The following is an 11,269-nucleotide window of genomic DNA, read 5'->3' on the forward strand; positions in this document are numbered from 1 at the left end:
CGTCCGTTTTTCTAGCATTTTCTAAACGGCCGATAGCTCAGAGAGCAAAATGAAATCTGCGGACGTCTTCAGACAATCACTGCATGGCAGAGGCCGGGGAATATAAATCCTTCAGTCAACTAATTAAAAGAAGTAGAAAATAAAGCTTTTGGCGGGCGTTCCTGGCGGGCATGGCGCCGGAAGCGGGGAAAAGCCGCGCCTCTGCTCAGGGGCGGACGTGCTGAAACGTCATGATAATGGAGGAGGGCGGAAGCGCCGAAACGCCATGATAATGGAGGGGGGCGGAAGCGCCGAAACGTCATGATAATGGAGGGGGGCGGAAGCGCCGAAACGTCATGGAAACCAGCGGGGCAGAGACAAGGCGGGGCAGAAGGGTGTTCACATCTTGACAATCAGGGACGGAAGTGCTAAGACGTCATGGCATTGCGAGAGGTGGGAGGCAGAGACGAGAGCGGGGCGGAAATGCAGGACGTCATAGCAACGAACGGAGCGGAGGCAGAGGGCGAGAGAGATTGCGGGGCGGAACTCTGTTGACGTCAGTGGGGAATAGCGTGCGGTGCGGATAAAGGGGGGGAAGTAGCGACAGTGACGTCACGGCTTTCTAGCATGTTCTGAAGGCGACCGGATAAAGACTCGAGGACGCCGGGCGCTTTGGTGAAGAAGAGTCTCCTGGGCTGGGGGTCTGTGAGCTGTGGCCTGGTTGCCCCCACTTTCCGCTCTGATCTACTGCCTGAGTGCCCACCTTGCCCCCTCCCTGCGCCCATCCCCAGCTCACTGTCACTATGGCCAAGTGGGGGCAGGGAGACCCGCGGTGGATCGTGGAGGAACGGGCCGACGCCACTAATGTCAATAACTGGCATTGGTAAGGGCAGGAATAGCCCACCGGCGGCTCTGTCTCTAACTACCTCCATCTTCCTTTGTCTCTCTCGCTTCGTATCTATCCCTCCTTTGCTCTCTCTCTCTCCCCCTTTCACTCTCTTTTGTCCCCATTCCTCTCGGTCCCCCCTCTCCCTTTCTCCTCCCCTCCCCCTTTCTCCTCTCCTCCCCCTTTCTCCTCTCCTCCCCCTCACTCCTTTCCCCCTCTCTCCTTTTCCCCCTTCTCTCTCACTCCTTTTCCCCCTTGTCCGCTCTTGCTCCTTTCTCCTCTCTCTCTCGCTCCTTTACCCCCTTCTCTCTCTCTCGCTCCTTTCCCCCTTTCTCCTTTCTCTCGCTCCTTTCCCCCTTTCTCCTCTCTCTTGCTCCATTCCCCCTTTCTCCTCTCGCTCCTTTCCCCCTTTCTCCTCTCTCTCGCTCCTTTACCCCTTCTCTCTCTTGCTCCTTTCCCCCTTTCTCCTCTCTCTCTTGCTCCTTTCCCCCCCTTTCTCCTCTCTCTCTTGCTCCTTTCCCCCCCCTTTCTCGTCTCTCTTGCCCCTTTCTCCCCCCCCCCCCCCTTTCTGTATCTTATTGCCTACAGATGAGAAGGAGTTGGGAATACTTTGTCTCAATGCATTTTTTTTGTTTGGTTTAACAATTCTGGTCAATTCGAGGGACTATTTATAGCTGTCATATTTTCTATATATAAAACTTTCTGGGCTCTGTGCCACCATTTTGTTTAAATATAGCGTGAGCTGCTGCAGTTGTTACCTACATTTTGTTATCTCTTTCCCCCCCCCCCCTTTGTGATTTGAGAAATTACTTTATTTTTTACAGGTTTGATTTCTTTTTCATAACACTTCTGCTCTCCAAGCTTGGAAAACTTGGGCTTAAATGCACAAGATCTTCTACAGAAAAGCAAAGTCTGAAAGTAGGACAGGTTTTTGAGTGTTGAAGCTAGAAATGATAAAGCTAGAGCAGATTCTGAATGTGCTCCTTCATGCTGTCCATCACAACATCTTGGAACTTGCTTCCAGATAGATTGATTACTATGTGTTGGAATAATTTCAGAAGCATGATTGGGTGTTATAGCGGGGCCAGTTGTGTGCTGTTTCTGCAATTAGAACAATGAAGATAGATATAAAATACCCTTCCTCCATTATACTGTTAATTTTCCTCCTCCCTTTTTTGTGTCCCCATTAGTCACCCTGGTTATTGAAGTGGGGCAGGGAAAATTGTGAATGGAGAAAATTTGCATTTAATAGGAGAAGATAAACCATGCTGTGGATACTGGAAATCTAAGCTAAAATAGAAAATTCTGGAAATATTCAGCAGGCATGGCAGTATCAGTGGAGAGAGAAATGGAAGGTCAGTGATCTTTTATCCGATGCTCCCAGACCTGAGTATTTCTGGCATTCTCTGTTTTTTATATGCTGCAAATTCCTGACAGTTTCCCTATGATGTCCTTGGTGTTGTCTGTATTTTCTTGCAAGTGAATCATTTGGCTTTTTGTTTTGAGACAGCATGGCAATTGAAGGAACTGGAAGTGTTTCTTTCCTGGAAAAATGTCTTGAACAGTGCAAGTTGGTAAGAATAGAGTTGGCTAATGTCCAGGGAAATTTAAGGCACTGTAAAGGAAGCTAGGTGCCCCTTGATTTACGGAATTCTAAATGCCTGGTATACCTGCGATTAGCTGAACCTATTGGGTTGGCAGTGATTCTTTTCACTGTTAATACACTGCAGTGAAATGTTTGGTCCAGGTTCCTGTGATGAATGGATAAAGCTGTAGATGTCAACTTGCATGGTCACCTCTGGGAAAGGGACAAAGGGGACATTGTATGAATGTATATTGATGCGAGAGTTCAGAATAGGGAGGGCTGTGCTGTTGCATTGCATGGATCAAGAGGATACCGTTTTAAAATTGAGTTGCAATATTGATTATCAGATATGATGGAAGTGGTGGATACCTGGCTTGATTTCTTCAATTTTCATAACTGGGAGTTCTGAGAGATGACATATTTTTTAGCTCAGGGAAAAGGGGATGCTTGTTTTCTTTCCTCTTTCTGATGAGCCAATGCTCATCGAAGTTTTGGCTTCTGAGGCCACAGAACTATGCTTTGATCGTCCATGCTGGTTCTGTTGTTAGATCCATCTCAACTTATCCAAATGTCCTGCTCTTTCCACACATTCTTGTATCTGTTTCAGTATTTTGTATTTGTATACAAAATATATGCACGGTAGTTGCAGGAATGGTGTTTCTCTTGGTTGGGGAGTCTGCAACCAGGGGCCACAATTTCAAAGTGAGGGAATGCCACTTCGAACAGAGGTGAGGAGAAATTTATTTACGCAGAGGGTTGTGAATCTTTGGAATTCTCTACCCAGAGGGAAGTGAAAGCTTAGTCTTTGGGTATGTTGAAGGTAGAGACTGAGATTTCTGATTAACAATAACTTTAAAGGCTTAGGAAAGTTATGACGGACATTGAAGTGTCTGATCAGCCATGACCTTATTGAATGGCCTACTCCTATCCCTATGTTACTATCCAGCGTCACTGCTGCGAGGCGGATGTAATTACAGTATGCTGACTTTGTGTGTTTAGTGGCTTTGCAGTACATAGAATCATAGAATTTACAGTGCAGAAGGAGGCCATTCGGCCCATCGAGTCTGCACCGGCTCTTGGAAAGAGCACCCTACCCAAGGTCAACATCTCCACCCTATCCCAGTAACCCCACCCAACACTAAGGGCAATTTTTGGACACTAAGGACAATTTATCATGTCCAGTCCACCTAACCTGCACATCTTTGGACTGTGAAAGGAAACCGGAGCACCCGGAGGAAACCCACGCACACACTGGGAGGATGTGCAGACTCTGCACAGACAGTGACCCAAGCCGGAATCAAACCTAGGACCCTGGAGCTGTGAAGCAATTCTGCTATCCACAATGCTACCGTGCTACCTAACCTGAATATTGCTGAAGAGAGGCATGTTTACATCTTCGTCAGGACAAATGCAAGAATGCCCAATTTCAAACTATCACAATTTATACGACTGGACCATTGGCTGCTCGTTGGTCAGCAAGTTGACTTTGATTGGCTGAAATGTTCCAATGGGGAGCCCAGCTATAGGCTTGCCAATCTCCTGGGTAATTCAAAAAAAGATGCAAGGCTTGAACATATTCCTTTCGTTGTAGAGCACGTTGGTCTGTCAGTATGAGAATATGTTGCTTCCAGCACATGCAAATGAACCACATTACGAGCTTGACTGATTATCTTAAGTTGGTTATTAGTATCGCTGTCAGTACACTCAGGATTGTTATACAAGTACTGCCCCATCGCTGAATCACAAATCAGTTAACATTTTGAACCATGACCCCACCACCAAACACCAATACATAGTTTGCAGGATTGTCACCGACCCTGTTGCTTTTGGGAATCTTGCCTGCACAGCCTCAACCTCCTAGTCTCCCCCCCCCCCCCCCCCCCCCCCCCCCCCCCAAAACCCTGCACAACCCAATTCTACCTCTTTCCCAAAATCCACAACAGGACTACCTTGGTAGACCCATTGCATCAGTTTGGGGTAGCACTGCTGCTTCGCAGCGTGAAGTCTTTCAACACCAGGTTAAAGTCCAATAGGTTTGTTTCAAACACTAGCTTTCGGAGCACTGTTCCTTCCTCGGGTGAATGAAGAGGTATGTTCCAGAAACGTATATAGGCAAAGTCAAAGATTCAAGACAATGCTTTGAATGCGAGCATTTGCAGGTAATTAACGGACATCGTGTGACAATCACCAGGCAGGAATGTCCCCTTCCAGTCGGGGAGCACTTCAGCAGTCAAGGGCATTCAGCCTCTGATCTCTGGGTAAGCGTCCTCCAAGGCGGCCTTCAGGACAATGCAAAATTGCCGAGCAGAGATTTGTAGCCAAGTTCTGCGTACATTGAGTACAGCCTCAACTGGGACCTTGGATTCATGTTGCAACACATTCACCCCCCACCATCTGGCCTGGGCTTGTGAAATCCTACCAATTGTCCTGGTTTGAGACAATTCACACGTCTTTAACCTGGGTTACCCCTATCTCTGGATCTGTAAAGACTTTACCTGTAAATGCTTGCATTCAAAGCATTATCTTGCATCTTTGACTTGCTGGCTTTGGTCACTGTCTGTGTGGCGTATGCATGTTCTTTGCGTTTGTTCCTCCATGTGCTCCAGTTTCCTCCCACAAGTCCCAAAAGACGTGCTTGTTTGGTGAATTGGACATTCTGAATTCTTCCTCTATACTTAAACAGGCGTCAAGAGTTTGGCGACTCGGGGATTTTCAGTGTTAATGTAAGCCTACTTGTGACACTAATGTCACATTCGGGGCAGCAGGGTAGCATGGTGGTTAGCATAAATGCTTCACAGTTCCAGGGTCCCAGGTTCGATTCCCGGCTGGGTCACTGTCTGTGTGGAGTCTGCACGTCCTCCCCCTGTGTGCGTGGGTTTCCTCCGGGTGCTCCGGTTTCCTCCCACAGTCCAAAGATGTGCGGGTTAGGTGGATTGGCCATGCTAAATTGCCCGTAGTGTCCTAACAAAAGTAAGGTTAAGGGGGGGGGTTGTTGGGTTATGGGTATAGGGTGGATACGTGGGTTTGAGTAGGGTGATCATGGCTCGGCACAACATTGAGGGCCGAAGGGCCTGTTCTGTGCTGTACTGTTCTATGTTCTAATGAAGATGATTATTATTATTGCTCCTGCCCTACAGAACTCATTCCTTCCTAGCATTGTGGCTAGCACAATCGCTTCACAGCTCCAGGGTCCCAGGTTCGATTCCGGCTTGGGTCACTGTCTGTGCGGAGTCTGCACATCCTCCCCGTGTGTGCGTGGGTTTCCTCCGGGTGCTCCGGTTTCCTCCCACAGTCCAAAGATGTGCAGGTTAGGTGGATTGGCCATGATAAATTGCCCTTGGTGCCTAAAATTGCCCTTAGTGTTGGGTGGGGTTACTGGGTTATGGGGATAGGGTGGAGGTGTTAACCTTGGGTAGGGTGCTCTTTCCAGGAGCCGGTGCAGACCCGATGGGCCAAATGGCGGCCTCCTGCACTGTAAATTCTATGAAATCTTGACTCCACCTCTCTCCCTTGTCCAGTCTCTTCCCATCTACATTTGTGATCCCTCTGCCATGCATCACTTCAACAATTTCTAGTTTTCTCGCCCTAACTTTCCTCTGGATGTCCAATTTCTGTCCACCACAACACCTCCACCTAGCTAAACACCTGCTGCCGATTAATAATTTCTCTAACATAGAACATAGAACAGTACAGCACAGAACAGGCCCTTCGGCCCTCGATGTTGTGCCGAGCAATGATCACCTTACTTAAACCCACGTAACCCAACAATCCCCCCATTAACCTTACACTACGGGCAATTTAGCATGGCCAATCCACCTAACCCGCACATCTTTGGACTGTGGGAGGAAACCGGAGCACCCGGAGGAAACCCACGCACACACAGGGAGGACGTGCAGACTCCACACAGACAGTGACCCAGCCGGGAATCGAACCTGGGACCCTGGAGCTGTGAAGCATTGATGCTAACCACCATGCTACCGTGAGGCCCCTGTAACTTGTTTCACTTCTGAAAAAGGTGTGGCTATGGGAACCCACATGGGTTTAAAGCACCCAATTCTTTTTTTTTTTCCCAGGGCCAATTTAGTGTGGCCAGTCCACCTACTCTGCACACCTTTGAGTTGTGGGGGTGAGACCCACACATGGATTCCAGTTACGTCTGTCTTTTTGGTGGGTTCCAGTTATGCCTGTCTTTTTGGTGGGCTGTGTGGAATACTCTTGTGCCAGTCCTACTCGGGCTCACTACAACTCCAATGACTCTTATCAGTGCAGTTTCATGCTCTTCAGGTGAAGCAACATTTCTCTTGCACTTCCTTAAATCTAGTCTATTGTATTTGTCACTCCTACTGCAGATGTGTATGCATTGGGGGGACTAAATGCAGACTGGGTGGCTGCACTGCATAGCATCTTTGTTCAGTCTGTAAGCATTACTCCAGCCTTCCTGTTGCTAGCCATCCTTGCTCTCATGTCCACATGTCCATCCTTGGCCTGCTGCAATGCTCCAATGATGCCCAACACAGGCAAGAAGAGGAGCAGTATCTCTTCCAATTAGACATGTTAAAGCCCTCGGAAATCAACATTGAGTTCAACAACTTTAGACAATGACCTTTCAACTCTATCTTTTTTCATATCCCTTGCATTTATTGTCTCAACACAACACCCCTCAGGTCATCTGACTCTTGTTCTTAAGGTTGCTGCATATTGTTGTAATCTCTTCCACCTATAGTTTTTAATATCAACAGCTGTATCCCTCCATCTCTGAAGAAGAGTCATGTGGACTTGAAACGTTATCCATGTTTGCTCTCCTTACAGATGCTGCCAGACCGTTCGGGTGTTTCCAGCATTCTCTGGTTTCAGATTCCAGCATCCATTGTATATGCTTATTTTAACATTTTGCGAACGAGCCAATTGAGTACAGTCTGTACTCTGCCTAATACAAATAACCAAAGGAACCTGCTGTTTGGGAAGTACACTCTATCTATCTGGTATCGCCTCAACCATGTTGCTCAACAGTGGTCAGCAGACTGCCTTTTAGGACTAATGGCAAAACACCACCGGCCACTAAATCATAGAACTTACAGTGCAGAAGGAGGCCATTCGGCCCATTGAGTCTGCACTGGCTCTTGGAAAGAGCACCCTACCCAAGCCCATATCTCCACCCTATCCCCATAACCCAGTAACCCCACCCAACACTAAGGGCAATTTAGCATGGCCAATCCACCTAACCTACACATCTTTGGACTGGGAGGAAATCGGAGCACCCGGAGGAAACCCACGCAAACACGGGGAGAATGTGCAGGCTCCGTACAGACAGTGACCCAAGCTGGGAATCGAACCTGGGACCCTGTAGCTCTGAAGCAATTGTGCTAATCACAATGCTACCGTGCTCCCCTAAATCGTAGCTCCGTGAATTGAATTATCCTGGAAAGACAAAGTATCTAAAATTTGAAAGGCAGGTTAAGTTGAGTTGGTTAGGTGCTTTTCAAGTCTGAAGTGGTGGGTTTTGTTTTGGCTAATTTGCAGGGTTGCGTGATACGTAACGAACAATAATCTGATCAGGATAGCGTTGTACTCTAATTCTGTGTCTACCCTGCAAGGTGAGTAAACAGCTAGTTGCCCTGAAGTAAAAATTGTTTGAAATTCAGCCACCTTGAATTTTGTTGTGATGTGTATAAGATGAAAGGTTTCAGTAACATTACAGCAGTATTGTAATTTTCATTATAAATTGAGAAAGTTAATACAAATGCACATAAAAGTAAGATTCCTAATTCAAGGGCACTTCATTTAGCCTGCATGCAGGATGCAAAAGAACGAGAGTTTAAAAAATGCCTCCCCTGTCCTTGATTGGTAAAATGTTCTAAAATTGGTACAAAGCTTAGTCAAACAATGCTTAAGGTGGCATGCAGAGGCTGTTATTATTAGAAACATTCTTCCATTTGCTGCAGTGAACAGTTCTGAATGATGAAAGCAACTTGTATAAACTTGACAGGTTTGAGGTGTTTTTTCAGATTGTCAAGGTCTGTTCCCTGTAGTTATGTAGGATAACGTGCCTCATTTACTGGTACAGTTGTACTAGGGTGAAGCTAGCATGTACAGATGTGATCACAAACTTAAGACTGATCTCTGGGATGACCATATTGTGTTCATAGTAAAGCTGACCTTAATTCATCTGCAGGACAGAAAGAGATGCCTCGAGTTGGTCCATAGACAAACTTAAGTCACTGTTGCTGCTGGTCAGTGTAGATAATGAAGAGGGAGTGTGCAAAGTGACAGAAGTGAATAAGACTGATGGTGAAGCTTCAATTAACAACAGAAAAGGAAAATTAATTTTCTTCTTCGAGTGGAACATCCAAATGTCATGGATAGGTGAGTATGCAAAACCACACAAGTTAATCTGAAACTTTGACTAAAATGATTCATCCGACTTATCCAGTCAGTAATACAGTATTGCGGACCAGAAATGTTTGATTCCCGACCTTAGCCAGGACTGTTGCCTTGGGAGGAATAGAAAACTGAGCATTTCAATTCTTAAACATTTTTCATCGACTTTTCACATCTGTGGATATTAGTGATATCACGTTTAACCTAAAGTGCAGCAAAGGTAACAGTGGAGTAACATACTGACGTGTGGGCCAATGGTTCAAATGGCCTAATTCTGCCCCTATAGCTTATAACCTTAGCGGGGCTCTGAGACACGTGGGCATGGTACCATCATATAACCACGGAGCTGTGGAGCAGTGTCCAAACAGAGCGAAAGCTTTCTGTGCAGGGGAGAATGATTTGGAAAGGGGGGGGGGGGGGTGTAAGACAAGAGATGTACTTTTATCTGCATTCCAGTCCAGACTATCGACTCATTTCTTTCAGTGCTACATGTTATTGGGACAGCGTTTTAGCCTGTCTGTGGGTGTGCTTAATGCTGCCCCTAATACCCAAAGCTGAATAATTTCCAAGTCCTGGCAATTTCACCCTGATTTTAATTTTAGTTTGTAAATTTATTTTGTTTTCACCAGGAAAGTGCCAAGTCAAAATCATTGTCTTTCTAATTGCTCCCCCCCAGCCCCATTTTAAGCATTGTTGCTTATGTTGGGGTATGGGTGCTGGCAGCTTTTTAGTATATTGACCAAGTTGTGCTACAGTAAAATAAACAAAAGCCAGTGACTGCATATGCTGGAATCTGAACACAAGCGGAAAATACTGGACAATCTCAGCAGGTCTGGTGGCATCTGATGCCAAGAGTTGCATTTCCAGTCTGGATGACTTTGTCAAAGCTAAAATCATGCAGATTCAATGTTTTAAAAAATAAATTTGAGTACCCAATTCATTTTTTCCAATTAAGGGGATATTTAGTGTAGCCAATCCAATCCACCTGGCACATCTTTGGGTTGTGGGGGCAAAACCCTCGCAAACACTGGGAGAATGTGCAAACACCACATGGGAGAATGACCCAAAGCTGGGATCAAACCTGGGACCATAGTGCCATGAAGCCACAGTGCCACCATGCTGCCCATGCAGATTCAATGTTGGCTCCGTTCTCGCCTCAGATGGCATCAGAACTGCTGAGATTGTCTGGCATTTTCTGTTTTTGTCCTGCAGTAAAAGCTGATTCCATCTACTCTGTGCAGAACTACTAATGAAGTTTGTTGGCTAGCATTCCAGCAGGTAATGTATCCAATTACCATTCTGACAAATCTGTGGTGGAGATGTGACATCATCAGGAATAACAGATAGGAGGATGATCTGAGTGGTGGGTGGATGGGTAGACAGGCAGTGGTTAGCACTGCTGCCTCACGGCACTGAGGGCCCAGGTTCGATCCCAGCCCCGGGTCACTGTCCGTGTGGAGTTTGCATGTTCTCCCTGTGTTGAAGTAGGTCTCACCCCCACAACCCAAAGATGTGCAGAGTAGGTGGATTGGTTAAACTAAATTGCCCCTTAATTGGGGGGAAAAAACAATTGGGTACTTTAAATTAATTTTAAAAGAGGGTGGGAGGGGGAATGCAGTTTCATTGGCAGAGATACTGTATAGAACTTGGATATGGAGATAAAATTGCCAAAGCACTATCAGGTTTGATGAAATTGCGCCTGAGGATGGGGATCCTGGTATGGTTAAGTAAACAAGAGTGCAAACCTCGGCTTTTTAGTGGCCTCTGTAGCCCACTTTAATATTGGGTCTGCATTTTATAAAATCCTCCACCTGATTGTCTGATGTCTAAGTCTGTTTTGTATATCAAACAAAATATTTATCTAATGAACACTTTATTTGAAGATTTGAACTTTAACTTCAAGAAGCATTGTGAAGCTTGTGCAGTATGATGCTTTGGGGGGAAATGGAAATCTTCAGATTATGAAAAAATAGGGATTAGCTGATTATGTTGTACCTGCCTTGAAGAGAAATGTATTTATGGACCTAATAAGTGGGGAAAGGAATAACCAGATTACTTCCCCCTCCTCACCTCCTGAACTTAATAATTTGTTCCTCAAATCTCTGCCTGCATAAGCATTTTAAATTATTATATTATAGGCACTTCAAAAACTGGAATTAATTATAAAGGAACTGTGGAGATACCAAACCTCTCGGATGAAAATGATATCGATGACATAGATGTAAGTTTTGTTTTTACTTCTATACTAGACTAAATTGGGCAGCTCTTTCAACGGGTGAGCGTAGATGCAATGGGTGTCCTGTGTTAAGCTTCTTTGGTTTTCATTTTACTTTGTGAATATTTTTTTTTATAATTGTTTTTTTTTTACAGAGTAGGCACCTATTTTGGGGAGGGGGGGGAGGAGGGGGGGGGGGGAGAGGAGGGGGAAGAGGGGGGGGGAG

At 45.9% G+C, this 11,269-nt stretch overlaps 1 protein-coding gene across 1 annotated transcript; it reads left to right on the top strand.

Moving 5' to 3' along the window:
• Positions 1 to 536: 536 nt before the first annotated feature.
• Positions 537 to 11,082, top strand: LOC119962502 (activator of 90 kDa heat shock protein ATPase homolog 1-like). The gene is made up of 3 exons (XM_038790448.1): positions 537 to 862; positions 8,623 to 8,813; positions 10,967 to 11,082. Exons 1-3 carry the CDS (start codon positions 783 to 785, stop codon positions 11,080 to 11,082), a joined length of 387 nt encoding a protein of 128 aa, XP_038646376.1. The 5' UTR covers positions 537 to 782.
• The last annotated feature ends 187 nt before the right edge of the window (positions 11,083 to 11,269 follow it).

The sequence above is a fragment of the Scyliorhinus canicula genome, chromosome 2 (assembly GCF_902713615.1).
Source record: "Scyliorhinus canicula chromosome 2, sScyCan1.1, whole genome shotgun sequence".
In the NCBI taxonomy this organism is placed as follows: Eukaryota; Metazoa; Chordata; class Chondrichthyes; order Carcharhiniformes; family Scyliorhinidae; genus Scyliorhinus; species Scyliorhinus canicula.